Source organism: Ammodytes marinus (genome assembly GCF_949987685.1).
Source record: "Ammodytes marinus genome assembly, chromosome: 17".
NCBI classification, from domain to species: domain Eukaryota; kingdom Metazoa; phylum Chordata; class Actinopteri; order Uranoscopiformes; family Ammodytidae; genus Ammodytes; species Ammodytes marinus.
The window spans coordinates 14,969,588-14,993,040 of NC_137221.1; the positions used below are offsets into that span (position 1 = coordinate 14,969,588).

At 41.3% G+C, this 23,453-nt stretch overlaps 1 protein-coding gene across 1 annotated transcript; it reads right to left on the reverse strand.

Annotated features, from left to right (window-relative positions):
* Positions 1-607: 607 nt before the first annotated feature.
* Positions 608-21,015, reverse strand: rmp24 (ribonuclease MRP subunit p24). The gene is made up of 5 exons (XM_080044904.1): positions 20,730-21,015; positions 15,581-15,603; positions 14,045-14,265; positions 2,090-2,286; positions 608-1,741 (listed from the first exon to the last, which is right to left on the reverse strand). The coding sequence occupies exons 1-5, from the start codon at positions 20,819-20,821 to the stop codon at positions 1,579-1,581; spliced, it is 696 nt and encodes a 231-aa protein (XP_079901030.1). The 5' UTR covers positions 20,822-21,015; the 3' UTR covers positions 608-1,578.
* Positions 21,016-23,453: the final 2,438 nt, after the last annotated feature.

A 23,453-nucleotide genomic window follows, 5' to 3' on the forward strand; every position in this document is an offset into this window, starting at 1 on the left:
AAATGCTCATAAATATTATAAAACGTTGTTGAAAAAACTGCTTTTTACTGTCTACTCTAGAACGTTTGCCAGGACTGAAATAACATAGTTTAAAGGATTTAGTGCATTTGGTTTGCTTTAAATTTTGTAAATTCCCATTTATTCCTGTTAATTCCCACAAAGTTTCCAACTTTGACAATTCCCGAAATTTTGCAACCCTACTTAAAGCACTAAACTGCATTTCTCTATACAGTTTAATACTTTAAAATACACTTTTCATGTAGGCCTACTTTAATGCATGTTTTGTTTTGCTGTCTTTTCTGATTTTCTCCCTTTCTTTTTAATGCTGTAATTTGTCATTTTATTTTACAATGCATTTGCCATGTTTGAAATCCTTGGTACACATTTTTTCTTAGGGATGAATACTGTTATCAGAATGAGTTAGTTAGATGCAAGTTTGGCAGGCGATCAATGTTACGTGTGAAGACATCAGTAGTAGTTGCAGTATTAAATATTTAAAGTGCTTATCCGTGAAATAAAAAAAAACATTGTTTCACAGACTGAAAAAGGTTTTATTTGACAGAATCACAGTGTAGGTGGAATACAAATGTGAGGTATTTCAGGATTTAAACACATGTACATTGAATAGCTAATGGAAAAGGGATAGGTATTCAGGCAGTACAAAATGCAGTACATATATTTAAATGCCTGCTCTTAGCAAAATTATGAAACCTTACAAAGTTACCTTACAAAAAAACATAAAAAACAATATAGAAAGACAACGTAAAGTCCTGACAATGTTGATTGTCAGTGATGTTTTAGGCAGTTGGGCCTAATCAATGTAAACAGAAACTGGTGAGACCCGTTTTACATGATAATTGCAAATATCGTCACTGGCGACGGGGCTCAGTTTCAAAAATAATTTGTAAGCAAGTACAAAAATGCAAACAGTGGCAAAAAAAAACCACATACATTTTTCATGTTCAGCCAATGCCATGCCAAATCAATTTACACAGACACATCTCCCCACTGGAGAGAGCTTAACAAGTAAGTAAAGAAATTCAAATACAAAACTTTTGACATCAAGTAGTATGCATATGAAATAGTTATACATATACAGTATATTTAAGATGCAAAATGGAGAAGTATATTGGTATGTCTATCAGCATTGTCATGCCACAAATGCCGCCACTGAACAAAGTTGCGCTTCCTGCAATGCTTCTGCCATTCGATAAATACTAAATAATCCTTAAAATAGCAGCCTCATTGTAGGAGATAACAAGAGGCTTGTGCTTACTCAGACAAAGGTAGCATTCTCCTCCGACTGGGTTCGGCTGCAGACGTAGTAACCCTGATTAATAGTTGAAATAACCAGCCCAGTGCTCCCGAGTGTTCACATTCAGGATACCAGGAGTGCCATTCCAAACAGCCCAGCAATAGTTGTGTGTTGCTGGGCAAACTGTAACCCTTACCACACTGCCTCGGAAACCAAACTCAGTGCCCCCTTAGCCTTAGGTGTAAACAGGTTACAACATGGGTATAGCCCCTTGTTGTTTTTTTAAGAGCAAACATAAAGACAAGGTGAATTTCAGGAGACTCTCAAAGTGAGGAGAGAAAATCTTTCAAGCCCCCCTTCTTGCTGCTCTGGTTGTCCTCTCGCATGAGTATCTTGCTGAGACGCTGGACCACCCAATTTTTAGGTTTGGAGGTGGGCTTGGACGAAGAGGAGCCTGGACCTTTAGTGGAGGAGGGGGTGGAAGACCTGCAGAGAAAAAGAGAGTTGAGAAAGGAAAATGAAGAAAAAAATTAAAACAGGGAAACATACAAGTTAAGATAAAGTAACTTGATAGTTTTGTTGGTTGACAGGTATTGTTATAAGTCTGCTGTCAACAAATATATTTTCTGGCAAACATGGATTGCAACACGTACTACTAAGTACGTAGCTAGCTACAGTTTCTCTTAATGCTGAATAAATAGAAACTTAATCGTTCTAACATGCCTGGCACATCTTCCTCTCACATATCTGTGACACCTAAGTTTAGTCGCGGAAGGTTATATCTTAAATCTTGGCTCAGGGGATATTAATAGCAACTACCTTAAAATATCTCACCTAGGTGAATGAACAGGTGTCTTGGTGTCTTTGCCAGGAGTCTTGGGTGTGGTCACGATGGTTTTGTTGGCTGACTGCGGCGTCTTGTGTTTAGCAGCGCTCCTTGGTGTGCTGTGGGTCTTGGCGAGGGTCGATATATAGTCCCTGTTCATTCCTTTGTGTCTGGTTGTTGTATTACAAGTGTGGCAGGTGGCCATCTAGGATAAGAAGAGGAAAAGGAACATATTAATATTGCATGGATGCAGCTATATCCCTCTCATACGTTATGTGGTTTTTGAAGTGAAGGCATACAAGGTATCCCGTAGGGATATTTCTCAAGAACATTCTGCAGGTTTTCAAAAAGATACTTCAACATACTCCAGTATCATACCAAACTATCTATAAATCATGTACATCCAAGTGAGGGATGGTGAAGCCTTTGTCACCTCAGTTACTATTTTACATTCCACGCAGCACAGACGGTACCTTCTCTTCCACTGGGAAACACAACAGTTTGTTGTGACTGAGGCTAGGCATCGATTTATGTCGAGAATAACTCCAGGGACACAGAGTGCAGGTCTAGCTGCAGTTGTGATTTCCAGACAAGGGAGTTGTATTGAGAATTGCTCATACGCCCAAGGGTGATGCAGGGTGGCCCAAAAACTCACAGCAGTTAACTCACAATAGTTCAGAAGGGGGTACAGGAAGCTAATGCACAGCTGTACATGGTTCACATAACTAGCCTTATCCTATGGGCCCTGCCAAACATCCCCAAGATTATTTTACCTTTGGATATTTGTACAGGTATGAAAATAACTGGATTAGTCGAACCCGGATGGGGGACAGCGAATTAGCCTATGAGAGGGCAAGGTGGGGCTGTTGCCATGCAGTTTCAACTATTCAGGGTATGGGTGCTATAAGATCAGCCAGCCACCTTTTTCAGCTTATCTCTACGATCTCTTCAATTACTTTGGAATTTCAGTAGAGTTTACACTTTGCAGTGCCTCATATGAGTATTTACATCCATTTCCTGGCACTGATTACACAAGACTCTATATAAGGCAAAACATGCAGACACTTGTGAGAGTTACCCAAGACCCAACAGCCGGGTCATGAGAAGACAACCAATGGCATCCCAGACTCCTGTCTACCAAGGGCTTTTGTCCAAATAAAAAGGGTTTAGCGCACGTAACTAGACTGTGTCTGGCACAAACCACAGTGCATGTTTATCACAGCATTATAAAATCATAGGTCAATCAACCAATAAGAACATAATGGAGCACATATCCACTGTTTCATCTCACGGTGATGAGCTGACAAGCTAGTGCTACAGAAAGTAGTTTGTTTCAGTTCAATTCAAATTAGCTTCACTGGCATGATGGATCAGAAATCAATATTGCCACATCAATATTGTTTCATTGCAGCTTAAACCAACTCTTGTAGAGATTAAAAACTCATGCACAGGAGAGCCAGTTATACTTTCCTCCCTGTATAAACGTTCTTACTTTGTCTCCCATTAGTTAGACAAGCCATCGAGAGTTACACATGGTAAAAAAAAAACTCTGTCAGAGCAGACCAGCACTACAGAGGTCAGCCCTGTCTGCAAGAGCTGTTGACAGTCCTGAAAGCTGATGAGACGGAAAAACTCACCGACACGAAGGTAGCCATTTCAGATTCTGACAGGTGTCTGCTCTGGGAGTGTTGGAGAGTTGGGTTTCGACGCAGCGGGAGTTACGTTTAGTTCCTCTTTCCTTTCACTTGGCCGTGTGTGGAAGTGTTTACTACATGAGCCCGCGTGTCCTGCTTTATACAGACCAGGCCCAGCGACTGACCCCGCCTATCTTTGCACAGGGGTGTGGCTCAGAGGAGGACTGACCAATGCACTGCCAAATGGGGTTTACTAATCTGAGGGACAGACATTGATTTGGTTGACCTGCTGAAGGCTTTGTTAGTGGTGACAATTGAATTTAAACTAGACTTTTCCCAGACACATCCTTGTTTGCAAACAAAATGTCCCTCATAGGATAAAAGGCCTGAAATATATCACATTGTTTCCGTATGCAAAATCATGTCATAAATGATTTTTATATTTGTAGAAAAGATCTTCCTGTCAGAATAAAGAGGCTCAGTTTGCCCGGAGATAGTTTTTGACTAATGATATTTGAAGTTATTTCCTCATGTTGTAAATGTACAGCTGAACATGGGAGGTTATCAAAAACACAGGCCAGTGTGCTGATTTCATTATTAACACTGCCTTTAAAAAATAAACTACCAGAACTAAATACCCCATTACTTTTTCAGCAAAACAATAGTATTGACTATGTAATGCTCAATAATTCCAAAACAACTCAGGAAAGTGTTTCCTATTCTAAACATCACAGTATCACTCTATGGAGGAGGCATGAACATTAGGTATTTTTGTTTTACTGTTTGGTTTCCGAGTTATTGTGATCACTACAGTGGAACAAACTTGATTTCTTTCCCACTCCTAAATATGCAAGGCTCTATTCAGCAAATGAAGCGCCACATTGAAAAGGGAACATTCAGCAATAAAAGCCCATTTCATCAACCTCATTATCTCTCCCGAACTTGAATTAACCGACACTCTTCTGAAACCGTAGCAAAGCTTAAAGCGAGTGTGATTGCAATTGCTGTATAAAGTCCTAACAACTCAAGGCAGATATGCTGATGTTGCAGATAAAGCTGGAACAGGGTGTTTTATTGAACACAATGGGGATAAAGTTAACGACAGATATGCAGCTCTCACACTGTCTTGCAGGCTTATCTTTCTTTGTGTCTTCTCCAAAAAGAAACGCATTAATATTACAGAGACATGGCAAAGGATGTGAGACTTGTTATTATAGTGTTTTTTCAGGGCTTAGAGAGTAGAGTGGTGTGGCCTCTAGTGGGTAGAGTGGCACTCCTCTAGATATGGGTTCATGTGCAGGAGGACATTTCTATATATCTATTCTAACAATAAATGTGTGACCCAACCATGGGTGTTCCTGCACAACTTCCCTTTGACAAATCTTGATAAATATAGCAGATAAAATACTAAATGTACTTTATCTAAAACAACTTAAAAATCAATGAAAGTCAGATAATTTCCACTCTAAATGTATATTGAAATAAACAACAACCCAAGGGAATTCTAAACAGTGAGACACTTCAGAAATTGATAAGAATTGATGAAGAATGGAATAGTTGTAGCTAAGAGGCTTAAATGCACTACTTATCCTTCAAGACTGAAAAAACAAGTTTTGAACACACACGTTTTAGTTTTTGAGAAAGTGACACCTGCCTCTTGCAAACAATTACTGGCAACGTCTGTTTTGCTGCACGTGCATCCCTCAAATGTTCACCCTATTTCTGTTGACATCCATCCTTCCAACTCAACACAGTTTGAAGTGCTGCCATTAACCTGTATTTATTCAGAACATTTCCATCACTACGGCCTGTTAATTCCTGCTACAATACAACCAATTTCCTCCTGCAGGTCATTAAAGTTTCATCTGATCAAATATAAACAGGAAACCGGTGGTGAAAATACTCAAACAAAAACTATTTGTTCCTCCGTTATAAATAGTGCTGGAACACATGCAAGTGATTAGGGCAGTGGACATTGAGGTGACAGCCTAGAGTGACCGGGTTTGATCTCTTTGACTATCCAATGATTGCCAAAGGAAAAAACATGCCAGAGCCAAAGAAGAGTGTGTGGCTCATAGTGGAGTGGATCAAACACAGACAGACCGCTGGCTGCAGAGGGATGTTTACAGCTCCACACTGTTTATCCACTTGGCCTCTGGTTACCACTAGTGGCCCCGCTATCATCAGCTGGCTTGCACTGAAGCACTGACATGACAGGCTCCAAGACAAGAAGGTGTGAAGAGGTGTGTGAAGAGGTGTGTAGGGGTGTGTGTGTGTGTGTGTGTGTGTGTGTGTGTGTGTGAAAGAGAGAGACACACAATGAGAGTGTGGCGACTGCTGAGTGTTGACAACTCATGACAAACCTGAAATGAAAACCAAGCCATCACGTGTACCACGTCTAATGTACGCTAATCCTTTGACATGTAGTGAATGCACTCGGTGGGACCCACGTGAAAGCAATGGAGCGGAGAGAGATTTGATTTCATCATCTTGTGCTGTTGATCCTGGCAGCAGACAGCCTTACACAGCGGCCAGACAAGCATATGGCAAAGGCGCCATGTTGCAGCTTCAGAGTTAGTAGTAGGAGTATACACAACTGCCTAAACGCAGCCAGGGGAATATTAAGGACGACTGTTGAAATCTGTTGGGAAAATCTAGGTCTACCATATGTAGCATAAGCATGACTTTTGATTATAATATTAATCTGAAATCCACCATAAAAGAAAAAAAGATAATCGCTAATACTGCCTCTAACCTGTGTATACAGTACAGTACACAACTTTGACCTTTAATACTACAGCAAGGTGCAAGTTGCATAGGCACCTGTTGTGCATCCTCCAAAATAAAATAAAAGACAAAATATGCCAGCATCACAATTAAATCACCAGTAACCCTTTCACTTACAAGGTGTGACCTTTTAAGACCTTTTATGGCTGTGTGTCATGCAGCAGAAGCTACGCCAAGTTGACCAGGTGTAACCTCATATTGGGCCCACTGAGAAGACGGGGGTCCTAATTGACACAGAAATCTTTGCTTCTGCCCTTTGGGACCTGCCAGGCCTTTCACTTCAAACCTTTCACGTGTACTTTTTTCCCCCTGTAACATCCATTTATGCCACCCTGTGACACACACGCCTATAGAGATTATTCACACTCTGAGAATTAGAGGAGAAATTGCATAGAGAAAGTGAAATGACACAGAAACACAGACACGCCAACACACAAAGACCCACATAAATCAATCCTGCAGATGGAACCTTCCTTCTATTCATAGCCACCGCTCCATAAATACCTCCCTTCCTGTCTTTCTCTCGGCTGCCAGAGGTCAGCCTGGGTTGATTAATTTGACCTAGGCAGTACGATACCACCCAAGAGGGGGTAAGTTGAGTAGAGTATAGGAGTGAGTGACAGAATGAGGTACCAATAAGAGTTTTGGAACTGAATTGTGCCAAGTGCCAAATGTTTCGTTTTCAAAATGTCTGTGTGTGCGTGCAATCAAAACGGAAAAATACCCGCGCAGGATGTGTGTGAAAGTCATTTGAGAACACATCAATGCAGCACAACAAAGCCAAAAGCAGAAGAGAAAGTTGGGGATCAATACTTGGGCAAGCTGTGAGGGTGCAGTCAGCCACTTAGTCACACTATCTGGAGGCAGGCTGCTCGGTAAACACACAGAGACACCTGATCTGAATGCAGAGCTGCTGCACACTGGCATTAAAATAAATGAAATGAAAAAAAAATATCATGTTTGTTTCTCTCTCTCTTTCTTTCCATCTCTGTATGTGTTGATCACGGTCACATCTCATCCTCCATTCCCCAGCAGGTCTGCTTCAAAACAAACCGGAGCGAAAATCAATTGATGAGTATGACATCAAATAATATCCTATGACGAAATACTGTGAGAACAAATGCCTCTGATATTGCGTAAATCTACAAACTTACAAAACACACATGGATGATTGTTTGCAAGGGTTAAAAGCCTGCTCTTCAGTTTACAAAATGTCATGACACAAGCACACACACACCAGGGACCAGATGTCAGCAATACTAATGCACACAAGGATATTTTATAGCATACACACACATTTACACACAGTTTACACTGAGATAGATGGCGGTGATGTGATCAAGTGCACATGAAATATGACAGAAACTAAAAACTCAGCGTTAACATTCTTTGTTTGGGTTGTTTGTCAATTTCACTGATTGCGTTGTTATTTTTGCAGTTCACACTGCACTCTTTAAAATATCAGAGACGCATTCATAAACTTAATTTATTATTATTAAGAGTGAGGAATTTTACCATTCTTTTCATTCATTGAGCCATCATCATCATCATTCCTGCTTATGATGTTTTCATTTAACCCTGCATTGTGAAGCACAATCAAAAGTCATCCCTCACATGATTGATAAAGATGATTGAGGTGTCATTGCATTTACATGTGGTAATTAGTTGTATGGTAAGGGGTATGCTATAGTTAGCAACAGGCTATTTACGTCACCTGCTGTGCTGTATAGGAGGTGTGTCGGAGTCGGTAAAATTGCACTTATTTTTGCTGTTTTTCTCACTGACAGGTCTAGTAAGGTGTGGAGTGCGCACAACTGTTGCTGTGGAAACACATGCTGAAGAGCGTTTCTAACCGTGGGAGTGAAAAGGAGGTTTGTGCATCCAGTTCCACAATGATTCTAAAACAGAACCAGCGGCTGGCTTTATAAATATTTTGAGTTGCCATGCACAGTTGTGAATTAACACACAGTTTTAACACACAGTTTTATGCACTTGGCCTGTGGATGGGCCAGCTGCGTTCAATGGTGCAGCTGCTCTGAGATCAGGTGGTTTGTTTCCGGGGTATAGAAATAAACAATACAGCAGCTTAGTGAAAGATCTGAATTTGTCGCTCCCTATGGGGTCATCTTGGGAGGTAACTAATGGCACGTGTGTCACATATGAGGCTTTACAAAAGAGATGTGATGAATTAAATTGATACGCATTTTAACGTGTGTTAACATGACTGACAGAATGGTTACAGGAAGCAATTAAGTGTAAATGCTGTTGAAGTGTGGATCCAAAAAATAAATCATGGAGGCTTCCAAACCTCTACTACACTTGTGCCAATTTAACGTTGAGCCAACAGTAGGGATTGCCAAGTTCCAGAGTGGACTTTTAATAGTGGTGGTGAAACGAAATGAAGATCGGTGCAGAGGCTAATTGGGAGATGACATGCTGGTGTTATGGTGTAGCGTCAGTTTTATCCTGCTTTATATCTGGGGTTACATACATGATGACAGTTGGGGAGCAGAAGCTGAATCTGATCTTAGTCCAGGGTTTATTGTAGGTGTTGAGTAGGAAACGAATATTCATGCATTCTAAATATGCGTGTTAGAGTATTGTATGTTTAGGCCCTGTAGGCTTCCTTAGGTTGTCAGTCCACAAACCCAGCTGGCACCGACTTGTCGTGCCTGCTGCTGCTACACTGTACAATGTGTGTATTAACTGGCTTAAAATACTTCAATACAAACACTGTGCTAAATCCATACACACGTGAGCCATGAGTGATTGTTTCCAGGTCCCAAAAAAGTCTCGTCTGTTTGTATCTAAAGCATTCAAGGCCACCACTGTTGCTGTTGTAGATTTTTACCTCCTGGCCATTCCCTTCCCCAAAACCAACCCATGTGTCATTTTGTCACTCGGCTGCACACAGTCCTCTGTGCTTTTTTAAAAAGTTCCCTGAGAGGAAACAGGCAATGCAGCCGCCAGACATCAACGTCTCCTGCTCCCCATTGACAAGGAACATTCTCCAACCACAAACACTCTAGTGAAGAGTGACACAGAGATGCGCTGTTTATATTTTTAAAAGGAAGACTCAAGACCCACCTATTTAGCTTGGCTTTTAATTGAATCTCATTCACCGACTTTAATATGTCCTTTTACTTGTTTTACAATCGTACTGCTTTACTATTCGTATATAAACTTTATTTTTAAAATGATTTATTTTAATTATTAACTTGAGACTTTTTCCTCACTTGTTTTACACTTCTACTGATCAATGCTTTTAGTTGATTTATTCAGTCTGTGTTCATCAGGTTCTGTTGGATTTAAGTGTTTTTAATTTCTGAATGTCATTTGTTGCTCGATCTGTGGATTGGAGGATTCGTTTGGTTTTGTTCTGTAGAGCACTTTGTATTGCCTTCACTATGTATTAAAAGTGATATACAAATACAGTTTGATTGATTGATTGATTTATTGATTGATTGATTGATTGATTGAAAGGATCATAAATAATGGAAGGACGAGCAGAGAGAGATGAGGATAAAGTGAGGGTGGTCAGGGAAATGCGTTGAGGGATAGAACGCAAGAGAAAAGGAATTGGTAGGGTTTGGAGAGTGCAAGAAAAAAAAGAGATGAAAAAGGGGAACGAGAGGTGGTCGGTGAGGTCAAGAAGAAAAGTGGCGTTATCAATCACAATGAGAGGACGGATTTAATGTCTGGAGGACACGGCTCTTCTGGGAAAAAGGGGAACTCTTCAGGTGAACCATCAGGAAGAACCACACACACACACAACTCTCCTGGGAAGTATAAATATGTGCTTGTAAGGGAAGAGAACAACAAGGGGGGATTTAGGGGGAGGGGGGCTATCCTTCGCTCCATTTAGGGACTTTGCCTCTCTCATGGCGCAACAATCCAAATTATTCCCAATGCTAGATAACTTGCTCGACATGCACAAACATACCCGTTTTATAATACCTCTAAGATGTCACCTGTGCAAAGCCGATGAAGGCATATCCTTCACTGGCATCCACCCACAGGGCCGCACATAAATACACCCTAAAGAGAGAGCAATAGGGCGTGAAAGGAAGGGGATTTACACCCTTGAACATAAATACTGCCGACCACTATGCGTATGAACGGGAATGTGGTTAAAAAAACAAACAATACGTGTTTATTCAAAGTGTTTAGATAGTAGGATGAGAGCAAAGCTTGACATCTGTGTCTGCAAATACTCACACCTCGCTTTCAATAAACATCCATTTAAAAGTGGACACAGACGTGACAATAAATTTATACAACAGCGTGTTTTGATTATTTCCCCAGCAGTCCTTTTAAATGCCACGTGACTTACGGTAAGATGAGCAGAATGTTCTATACACAGCCGTTCCACACAAGTCTGGCCTACTAAAAATAAAACAATAAAATGATGAAACATGAACAAACAAAATAAATCCCGGGTACATCACTGCTACACAATATCTTACTATGGCAGTTTCCAAGGAAGTGGATATTGTTTTCCATAGAGTTAAAATGAATCGACAGTCACAGAGCGCTATTTTAAAAAAGGCTACTATTTCTGTTACCGTGTCATTCTCCTTTTATCCTAACTATGAGCGAACACTATCTATAAAGAGGAAACCAGTTAACGCTAATCTCTTTATTCAGGCCCTTGTGTTGAGCCCCTCTCTCCCTCTGTCACGGTTGTTGTGTTCTGTTCATCAGCACGAAGACAGGGAGGCAGAGAAAAGCAGCGCACATTCCTCCTCTTATCTCGCACCGACACCACTCTACATTTAAACGGGTATCGCTTCGCTGTGACCCTTCTGCAGGGCACAGGTGCATGACACCCGCCTTGTGTGTCCTGACCTGTTGCCCCATTGAACCTCCTGTATTTGATAGGCGAGTGGCGGTGAAAACAGGGGGTAAAAATACCCCCTGTGTATACATTTACGAGAATGTCTAGTGACGAACAAGCATCAATATCTCTGTCCAAACCAAAACACTGTTGACGAAATGAGTAAAAGGAGAGGTGCACAGTCATGGCTGAGGCATTCAGGGTTCAACACACAACACAGTGATGTATAGCTAAGGGTGGTGTAGCAGCTAAGAGTTACACAGGTTCACTATTGAATCTAAACAGTTTATATTTTAGCAGGCTAACATTTGCATTCATTCTGCCGATAAACAAGTTCACATAGAATCTACATTAAAGTTACACCTGGCAGTTGGTAGCGGTTCAATGTACTTTTTTTTAGTGGTGTGTACATTTTCACTTTGCAAACACTATCGTTATGACTATTCTGTTTGATAGCTCTTCTATAAGTCTTTGTGTCATGACATTACACAGCATCACATTGTTTTATTATTCCTTTGATTTTACATTTCTGATGTAAGGAGAATTCCCTGTGAGGTCATGTTTCATAAAATCCATGTTGGAGCAGCTTTGATGCAGTTGAGTATTGATTGCTTCTTATTTTTGGGGCTATTTCTTTTAAATATTATTTTATTTTCATTTGGGTACTTATTAATTGTATCTGAGTTCACTAAAAACCCTGGATCGGACCTTTACCAAAGTCTACAGACATAGTACAGGAAGGGCCACTAAAGCCTATGCTGCATACAAACTAAGGTTATGAGAAGACTACAGTCCACAACTTGACTTCTCCTGTTCACCTTTCTTATCTATCTGCCTTCCACCCTCTTGCTTTTTCCACCTTTTCTGTTTTACTCTCCCGTCTCATTCACCTCTACTTATCTCAGCACCCGTTTAATTCCTGCTCCCTCTTCCCATCCGTCTTCCTCTTTGCCCTCAGTCAACAGATATATATATAGTGTGGGTTCAGACCGGCCCGCGGGGCGAGCGCTTGAATACTAAATGAACAAAAAGCGGATTTTAACGAGGCAGCAGTATTTCCTCTGGAGCTGCTCTTTCTTGGGCTGATGTCAGAGCACCAGATAGCCACAAGCTCCACTGCCCATTCCCTCATCTAAATGTGCTTATCAGTAGAGTGGATTGGAGTGGAGGACAAAACAAGCTCTCCATTTTGCCCCTGCCTGGTGCCATCCATTAGAAGGACTGACAATAAGGACCACTATAACAATTACGGGAGCAGTGGGAGGGAATAGGGTGACAAAGCACTGTCTGGCAACATTAGTTCTCTTACGGTTAAGCTTAATGGGACCACTGCAAAGACTGTGAGACACATTCTGTGGAACGAATACAAATGACTTCATAAATCTAAAATGGCAATGATGACTGGGGAAAAAAATGCATTTAGAGACATTGCAGGGCTTGTTAGGTTATAATAAATAGTGATGCAATATCATTTTGATCACCAATGAAAAATGCTGCAGTGCAGTACAGTACAACATAGGTATGGGACGATAACAGTTTAAGGTATACGCAACATGAAAAAGTCAAGGTTTCAATCCGCCATTATCGCTGTCATACCGTTCTAAGGTACTAGAACACACATGATGTTAACATTCAAGTCTATTAATGGTCAAGATATTCCTGCATCACAACTGCTTTTAGAAGAGAAATGTGTAGAAAGTGAGCATGTCTCTAAAAACCTTCTTGGGCTGCTCACTTTAAGTGCTCACTTTTAGAATAATTTAATTATTTATTTTATTATGGTTTAATGACGGTATAGCTCAGGGGTGTCCAAACTTTTTTCACTGAGGGCCACATACAGAAAAATCTACGAAGGGCCGGGCCACTTTGCAAAAATAACACATTTATCAGGACATGTAGCTGCTCTGATGTTTAGTTTCATAGTGTCTTCGTAAATTGTAATCCTTCTTCACGGCAACACTTTACTTGCACATTAAAAAGATACATCCCCCCTCTTGTTAAATGCCATTAATACACCCAGTGTTTTCTGCTTTTACGTCTAATGTCCAGCTTGGTGAAAATAGTAGCCAGCCGAGATCCCGCCCCTCCAATTTTTTAAAGTTTTTAAAGTGAAATGCATGAATCTGGTGCACTTTGAGAGGGAAATTAAGAGGCTAAAGCTGAAGAATTTTGTATGAAAAAAAATGTAAACACTGTGTCAGATGAATTAGAAACTATTGGAGAAGGACACATGGATTTTCCATAATAATATTAATTTAAATTAAAATAGTATGCAGGGTCCTCTGGGATGGCCTTGGTGCTCTTTTTCTTTTATGGGACATATTTCTCTGTAATATAATGAGTGCATTTAGATTATTTAAAAATTAAAAGGGCCATATTACATTATATTTTTAAAATGTGCCAAGGGCCAATCAATCAGTTTTGACACCCCTGCACTAGTGGGTTAACTAAGAAATGCAAAAAAAAAAAAAAAAAAAAAAATTTCAAAGGGCCATATTGCATTATATTTTTAAAATCGGCCGCGGGCCAATAAAAAGCGGGCCGCAGTTGGCCCGCGGGCCGTAGTTTGGACACCCCTGGTATAGCTGATATTGCTATACTGTGATACCGTGGTATTTTTTTCTTAAGGTTATCATACCCTCAGAATATCATGCCTAGGACCTAAGCAGGTGTGTGCAGGGTTGTGTAGTGTTTGTTTTTCTCACCAGTACAGAGCAGGACTTTTCAAAGCGCTGCAGCAGGTTCTTCTGCACCAGGCTGAGTCGTTTGCCCCTGGCCTTCCTGCGCAGGACGCTCTGAATGCGCGCTGGTGGTCGCTGCTTGGGCCGCAGCCGCATGCGATGGTTGCCGGGCAGCCGCCACTGATAACAGCAGGGACACACCGACATGTTCTGGATCAGCTTGGGGGGGTTCTCATTTGGTGGGGCTGAGAAGATGAGAGAGAGGCAGACAGATTAACCAAAAACCTATCATTCAGCACATTGTTCTGCTGTGTTGTCTTTGTGCAGGTTTCTTTTCAACACCGATATACCCAGGTAGGTAAAGTGGTGGAAGTGTACGTGAGAGTGAGAATGGGTAGTTTGTTCACATGTGTGTCTCTCTTTAATTTGTAGTACATTAGAGGACCTATTATACTTTTTCGACTTTTATGACCTATAAATGTTGTTATAATGATTTATAGTCATGTTTAACCATACTAGCGTATCAAATAATTACGTACATGCATTTAGACGTATTCCCTGCTGACCGTCTGGGGTGGCTGTGCAGAGCGCTAAACACTAGGGCAGCCGGTCGAGAATTCACTTATTCAAATCGGTTAAAATTTCCTGCCATCGTGTCGTCACGTTCCCGGATTTTTCCATGTATGGTAATGCTGCAACGTGGTGTCGCGCTCCGGCCATGCCCCCACCTTCCTGCTCTCAAATCTTTCCGCGCGCTGCTGAAAGTGTTCCGGAAGGAAGGTAACCAATCACAACTGAGTGGGGTTCGGAGGTGGGGGGGGGGCAGAAGGGGCGGAGAAGCACAAAGCCGAGTGTGGACAGAGACTGCTGAATCGCCCAGATGAGAGGAAGCGTTTCCTGAAAATCTACATAGTTTTTTGTGATGTGATTCCTGTCAGGTTGCTCTATAGCAGTTTTTTACAAGAAATTAAGACCAGAAAAGTAATATAATAGGAGATCTTTAAGCAAAGCTAAAAAGATTTTCAGCTGATTACTATCCGCATCATCAAATCATCCCATATTTCTATCTAGTCACAGAAAAACAAGATGTTTGCCAAACAACACTTGATATTGTAAACTTAATAAGGCCATGTCAAATTACACCTTTTTGTTTTTTGACAAGCAATTAAGTTCTACAAATAATGTTCTGAACAAACACCATGTTTTTCACTTTGGAAACAACCCTTGTGCTAGTTCGCAGGGAAAAGCGCAAACAGCCTCAGCCACTATCTATTTATGTGGTTTTGGTTCCCATGGACCTGTGTGCGTGTGCGCGTGTGTGTGTATGTGTGTGTTTGATCACACCAAGCAGTGTGCTTCAGACAGCTGGCTGACTCAGTGTGTTTGGCTGAGGATTTAGTGAGGTTTATCAACCTAGACGAGCCGTTTGACTAGGTCCTCCTTACTAACTGCATTCGGCTCTTTGAGGATATTAAACGCCCTGATGAACTTGTGCAAATATTTAGATCAAACAAAAATGGTGAAAAAAGAATTCAGATCACTCTTTGTCTCTTGACTTACCATAGGCCTTCACGCACCACTGCCTAGAAAAGAAAAAGAAAAGGCAAGATCAGACATAATATACACAAAATGAATCAGTAAGCTTAATTTCCATTAATACAGGATGATAATGAAGTAAAGCTTATAAAATAAATAAAATAATTATTACAGATTCTGTTGAACTGATAAAGATTTTGGTTCTCTGGAGAGAACAACATTCATACCAATTCTACATGCATATTCATTTATTTTAATAAGCCCTTCTCAATTTGCATTAAAGCAGCTAATTTCCCATCGGACCCATATAACAAACAAGTTAAGAGGTAAAGTGATTTGGACTAATTTAGTTCCTCATAGTTTTTAATTCAATTATTTTATTGGAAAAAAGTAACATTCAACAATTTTGCTTAAATACATTCATGCAAATAAGGCCATTGCAAGACGTAAACACCAGTTTTGGTAAAAAGAAAAGAAAAAAGTTGTTTACCACAGACAGCCCTCCCATTATGTGAAGTAGAAAACATGCAACCGGAAAAGCAAACAGGATTCTCTCAAACAATATAGGGCAATACTTCCGCCCTCCCCCTGTGACTGCTAGCCTGCCTCTAATTTTGGAACGCTCGCAATGAGATATTTGTGCAAACATTTTATCCAAGCCAATACTAAGTCCTGCTAAAATGAGCCCTGGGCTTAAATCGATGAAGGGAAATGTTGCTGTCTGGCTGCACGTGTGCCATGAGAGGGGGGGGAATGGCTGTTTAGAGAGGGGAGGAGGGGGAGACACTTTGAGCTGAGCTGTCGGCTGGCCGCTGTGGTGGCGTCTGGCGGCAGCGGTTTGTAGACGCTCTCCACTTGCATTCTCAACCACCCCTTATGTGGTGCATTACATCGCTGGACAATGTTGGAGGCAGGGTGGAGAAATATGTACAACCCTCCATCCCACAGTCTGAGTCACTGTCCCATAATAATCCCCCGCCATTTAATAATCAGGGACTGGATTAAACTATCAGATTATACAGAAACCCCGTCAGAGAATACTGGAAATGAAGACGAGCCCTATGAGGCCGGTGTGGTGACTCTGTAGAGGAACGGTAATGACTCAGGGGCCTTAAACAATTTCTAAAATATTTGGTTAGTTGTTGAGAAAGTCTTTCTTCATTATTCATGACTGATATAAAAGTCCTCTTTAGAGAGTAAGCGGGTTTTCAATACATTTCCTGGTGCAGGTGCTTCTTTACTATTGATAATGAATGATCATGAAATGAACGGGACACTACGGACAAATACATTCTTACTACATGAAACACATTCCTCATTGCTTTGCAGTACTAAAAGCGCAAAGGGCTTACGAACACAAAACACCACTTACACAACTCAAGTGTGGAGTAGCCGGATTCTTGGAGAATTGTGTCTACCCACAATCCCTCTCCCCACTGCTTCCCCGCGATGGCTGAGCAAACTCTCGGAAACTGTGCACCGCAATGACATCTTCCACCGCACTAATCTTATTAACATGCCTGTCATACATTCTCCTTTTAAGTGCACACTTTGGTTGTGGTGATGAACACTGAAGATATGGGGCCCTTCACAATGAACTGCTGCCGACTGAGAGAAGCGATCAACAAAGCCCTCCTACATGCAAAAGGGCTGAGGGCAGGGCATTATGTGTTGCCCATTGATGTCATAGTTTAATAAAGAGAGAAGAGCTGGCTGGAGCGAAGTACAGAAAATGAAAAGCGATATATGAACATTTTATTGCTAGGTTTATTGCTGTTTTGATAATCCTCTGAATCTAAATCCCCTATACTTATAGGTCCTATATCCTTAAGGATATCAGTAATGTATAGCCTACTACTTTGGTCCTGACTGAAAACTCTCTCAACAGCCTGTTAGATCGATGGCCTGGTTTTTAACCGGCACTACCACCTAAAGATCAAAATGTTCACTTATCCAGTGAAACATATCAACCCCTACCACTAAGACTGGCACACACCTTTGATAAGTACGGTATAATGATCCCCTGACTATTCATCTAGCAATATAAATTGGTCCACATTTCAAATACATTTATTAATGACCAAATACCTGGAAAACTAATGAAATTGGCATGGACATCAGCTGTACTAGAAAGCAAAAATGAGTGTGCTAACACAATAGGATGGTAACATGGTTTACGACTTCTGGTTGGTTGAACCAATATTTTACAAAACAATTTGTTTTTTTCAATTAATTGATTTCCCGAATAGAAATATGTTGGCTAGAAAATTGGTTTCTATAAAGAGAAATGGATCATACAGTATAATCCGGAACAAAGGCACTTGAGGTTATTTAACGGCAGCATTGTTTGTTCAGCAAACCTCCTGCATAGTTTGGTTATCAAAGCACTCAGTCAGGCTCAAGTTACCGGACACACAACTATGATGATGATCTTACTGGAAAACTGCATCACTAGTCCGACAACATGAGCCACAATAAAGTGACGTCACATCACACACAAGGACCAAAACAAACACGTGTCACAGCATGTCACGTTCACTAAACAAACACGCGCACACACGATTTGACTGAAATCATTTTCTGAAAACTTTTACCAAAAGTCAATATTGAAACATGTTCACTTCGACCAAAAAATTACACTATCACTTTCAAACCAACTGTAACCCTGATCTGATGCAAACCATATACACACAAATACATCCACGTCATGTTGACAGAAGGTGAAGACAGTGGCAGAACGGCAGTAACACAATATCCAACTAATATTTGCAGGAGTAGTAGTGTGTGTGTGCGTGTGCGTGTGCGTGTGCGTGTGTGTGTGTGTGTGTGTGTGTGTGTGTTGACAGCCAGGCACACAAATAACAAACACTCCAGTGACGCACGATGACCAAAACTGGAGAAAGAGGAGAGACACTGGAAACCCCCAGGAGAAAAAAGAAAGACAGCTGCGGTTAATTAGGACTCAAAACATCATCAACGCACGCTGACAGCTGCCCTGCATATGTGCCAGCTATCTAAATGGATGTTGAAACATTTTCATTTCCTCTCAGTACACCACTCAGGAACTGTGTGTCCAAAAACTCATAGTAAAATATTCCTTCTTAACAGTGTTTTCCCTTACTAATTTGCCTTCCACACTAACACTCAGGGGTTAAGACAAAGGAATAGTCAAAAGGTCATCCAACTTTGTGTATATTTTGGCCCTGGCTTGAAGTGGCTTCCTTCTAGTTATGTCTTCTGGGCCCTGCAGTTGCATGTAACCAGGATTGGAAGGTCTTTCCAGCTTTTTGTCCAAACATTCAGATGCATGTCTTTTCCTGCTGTACAACGTGTCATTGGTAAATGTGGTCAAAATGTCCCGAACACAACTCATCATAACCACGAAATCTGGGGAACACATCATTGTATGAAAATAGTAACGGGCTCACTCACACAGATCTCTAAAAACGACCCTGACTTGAGGTTTCACTATTAAACAACCCCTGTTTTTCATTCCATCCATGTTTTTTCTGCCCACAAGTTTCCTGGCTCAGGTGATAGAAAAAACAGACTGGAGGATACAGGGGTCATGGCTGGAACCCAACTAAAACATGATCCACAAGAGTGCACACACACACACACACACACACACACACACACACACACACACACACACACACACACACACACACACACACACACACACACACACACACACACACACACACACACACACACACACACACACACACACACACACACACACACACACACACACACACACACACACACACACACACACACACACACACACACACACACACACACACACAGGAAAGAGAATTTGAGTGAACAAGGGTAAATAGGATTTCTCCTAAAATAACATTCACGGCATTCATTTTCAACACAATGAGATAACTGCCACTTTGTTGGATGCGCCAACAGAAGAAAACCAATTAAATGTCTGTTTAAAGCCAAAACTGTACACGAAGAAAATAATTAATAACTGGCATTAATTACTATCGTGTTTATGCTAAAGGGATGAGGAGACCAACAGGAGGCTAATTAGATGAAGACAGTTGGTATGTTTGGGATATGCTTTGCACTCTGCGTGGGTCCTTTTTCAACAACCATGCAAAAGATACAAGAGAGGAGATGAGGCTTACAGACCTTCTGGCTCATGTACCCAATGATTACAGAGATTGTCTTTTGGATGCAGCACTATTCTTCAGTTGCTTTCACTTTTATACTTGTTAGGAAGGTGCTGTGACGTCACCTCACCAATGAAATCTAATTCACTATGCAAAAACTGCGGAAAACTGACTGAAGGTTAGGTTAGACTGCTGCAAGCTTGCCCACCAGACCTGCACATGATCAGCCACTGGAAAAAACAAATGGCTCATATCTGGCTTCAATTGGCCATTCATGTAATACAGGCGCACTCCGTTTCACTTCACTAGAACAACAACACAAACAATGGTGCATCACAAAAACATCCTCATGGGCAAATGTATCAAAGGAGTGAAAACATGAGCGTGAGACAAAGTCAAGCCTCACTAGATGCACAGATATGTGTAGCCAACTGCGGCCAATTTTCAAATGATTTGTGAAGGCCCCCCACCAACAATTCCTGCTATAATCTAAAAAAAAAGTATTGTCTTTGTATTCACACAGCACAGCAACAGAAGCCAATTCAATATATAACTTATGCTTTAAACTAACAAACACACGTATTTGTTGTTGGTCATGATTTTTTTTTGCTTGCAAATCAATCAACTTATCTCATTAAGTAATAACACCGTGGACTTATTATAAAGGCTAACACTGGTAATAGATATGTTTATGTATAATATATTTGTGTATGAGTTGCTTATATTATTACTTTCCATTATTCTAATGTCTCTTCATTATAATGCCCTCAAATGAAGAAGACCATGTGGTATAATGCCTACTGAACTTTATAATATTGATGGACTGGACTGGACTATATATTGTACACTGATGCCTAACTGTTCTATGCTCTTGTAGGAACGGAACTTGTAAGCAAATCTGTTGCAATAAAAAAAAAGAAAAAAGGCTAACACTGGTCGAGCTCTTCCCCCTAGCGCCTACATACTGCCATTACAACAACAAAACAAGGAGGGAAAGGGAAATTGGTGTGGAAAATATCGGACATTTAAAGAACATTTCTTACAGAAGGTACCGTGACAGCTCCGGACATTTGTCTCTATAAATCAGAGAGGCGTCTACCAGAAAGTTGGCTGTTTTCTCGTCCTTCGTCTTCATTGCTGCTGTTCCTGACGCTCGTGGAAAACTGGAACTCAAGTTGAATCTGACTTCCTTCGAAAACGTTTAAAAGACCAAGAAGATGGAAATGGAGGTCAGAAGAGCGTCCGCAAACACACGTCTGGAGCTGAAACCGGTCCAAAACGTGTCGAAAAGGTATTTGTTTTAACTTAAATAAAGCCAGCGCCCTGTTGGTTTCTCTATGGCTACCACGAGCGATTTCCACGTTTGGTCGCGAGAGTGTGACGTTGAGCGCGGTGCATCGTGGGATACTGAGTAAATCAGAAACACTGCGGAGCAACTCGGTAGCTCAAGGGCACACTCACACTAGGGCCGCTGTACTTTCTAAGACAATGCAGAAACATTATGTAGCCGTCTTTTACGTAGCCTATTCTAATCGTTTGTTTATAGGAATTAGACTCCAATGAAATAACAGTAACATAATGTGTGTGTGTGTGTGTGTGTGTGTGTGTGTGTGTGTGTGTGTGTGTGTGTGTGTGTGGGGGGGGGGGGGGGCGTGTATGTAAGGGGCTATTTCTTCACATTGCAAATTAATTTGATGTATTAAACTTTTAAAGTCTTGTTAATGCAAAGTTATCTGGAATGAGGTTACTAACAGCCCCAGTCTGGATTCAATGCTGATGTTAATTCAGAAATGTTCCCTGCAGCCAAATTAAAATAAGCCTAGGCCTACTCACACACTAACTCATGGTTGCATGAGATATCCAAAGATGACTTTCATTTGAGCGCAGCCAGCTCTATTGAACAGCCAGATATCCTTTGATGTCATCCTTCTTTTGATCTTATTGGACAGAGAGAATTACCAATAGACGACAGTAGGGTAGATATTGGCATCATTATAGCTGTATCCTGCGCATATATCAGAGCGCCAACAAACCAGGTTTCTTGAGTGCAAGAACACATTAACCTAAGTCATGCGACAAGGACTCGAGGTGTCGCTCGAGACTTTAAAACTCCTGCAGTATTCAGGGGAAATAATTGCATCGGGTTTATAAGGGAATTCTACTGGGGGGGAAAGAGAGCCACAATGTGAAATTGGATATTTTGAAGCAGCAGCGGGGAGGAAGAGCCCACTGAGTGCGCACCGATGGGTATACCCTCTGGGGTGCAGATATCAAAAGAAGCAGCCCGGTCAGACACACGACTGCCGGTACAGAGACGTGAGATGACAACACATATGTTACAAAGAGGGTTTTGTTCGACACAGGAGATTGATTTCATTCTGCACCAGCGACAGTAGTCTACTAGGCTGCAGCTCCCGCTCTACTCGTCCAAGGACTGATCGCCGGACCGGTGCGTTTTACGCACACCTTTTCCCGGAATATCCACCATGTCTTACGGTAGGTTAATCGACTTAATTCATAATAAATGCTGCCATTTTAGTCAAAGGCACACAATTGAGCGTTATCATAGCTTCTTTGCTAATTTAAAGTTGATAAGTCAAAACATAAGGTAGCCTAATCGACGCCATCCTTTCAAATAATAAATTGTTCTTTTTATCCTATTAAGTTTGGCATATCAAAGTAGAATATATCTTATTAAGGGCATTATAATGATGACACAATGCAGTATTACCTTTTAGTGAATTTATGGTATCAGGCTTATTCAAAGTCTATTTGGTAACATGTTCTTGAATTGCAATAGGCTACATATTTTATTTATCCTAAGTGAATATTTTGCTGCTGTGCAGACGGAAATCTCAAATGTTGTTCCTTACAGGCTATACTTTATTTTCAATTCGTACGTGTGTCCCTTTATGGAATGAAGGAGAGAGAGGGAGGGGGGTCACCCACTGAAGAGATATTAAATCACCGGGCCAGTATAGAGCGCACAGAAACTGATGGGGTAAGCTAAAGTGTGAGGGATTGCTCCTCACTTTGTCCGCGAGTAAATCTTGCTTTATCAGTCGCTGTCAGGCAGGTACTTCCACACAAGATTGAAATGGCCAAGCCGGTGCAGCTCCGCGTTAAATGTAGTCCGAGGATAAACGGATTTCCCCTCACTACTGCCAGGACTAAATTGACACGCGATTCATATAGGAGAGACCGACGTGGAGACAGGCAGCCAGGCAGGGAGGTTGACATGGTGCTCAAAGTAGGCTACGAACACATTCTCATCCCGTCTCCACCACTGCCGTGTCGCTGAAAAACGAAGGACAAAGGTAAGCTGAACGGTCTCCTTGAGTCGGAGGTGTCACAATAAATTGGCACAAAACCATTGCTGTTTCCTGTAATAAGCCAACATTGCAAGATGAAAGAAAGAGCAGTAGAAAGGCACTGATCTGCCCAGTTATAAATGAATATAGAATGTTCTATAAGGCACAGGAAACCTGAAGCATGTCTGGAGGAGATCAATCGCACAACTGTCAGACAGTATTGTAGTGTAAGTAAGTCTTTGGAGGCTGCCTGGAAGTGAGAGGAAATTGATTTCCACACAGCAACAATAGAAATTCAATGGTTTGCTTTGTGCTTTCCAGTCCTCGTCTCTGCACTTTCTGCATGTCAAAGTGCCATGCTCTGCTCTGCATTGACTCAAACAGATGATGGAACCTGCAGCCCTCACTGTGTGTGTTAATGCTCTATTATCATGGAGCAGCTTGGGGGGCCACACC

What these genes read in the sequence shown, in the direction of transcription:
- rmp24 (XM_080044904.1), bottom strand. Translation starts at nt 20,821, where the DNA reads ATGAAGACGAAGGACGAGAAAACAGCCAACTTTCTGGTAGACGCCTCT. An exon ending in AAAAGTCCTGCTCTGTACTG is followed by an intron (nt 2,287 to 14,044) that starts GTGAGAAAAACA and finishes TTCTTATCCTAG; the next exon opens with ATGGCCACCTGCCACACTTG. An exon ending in ACACCTGTTCATTCACCTAG is followed by an intron (nt 1,742 to 2,089) that starts GTGAGATATTTT and finishes TTTTCTCTGCAG; the next exon opens with GTCTTCCACCCCCTCCTCCA.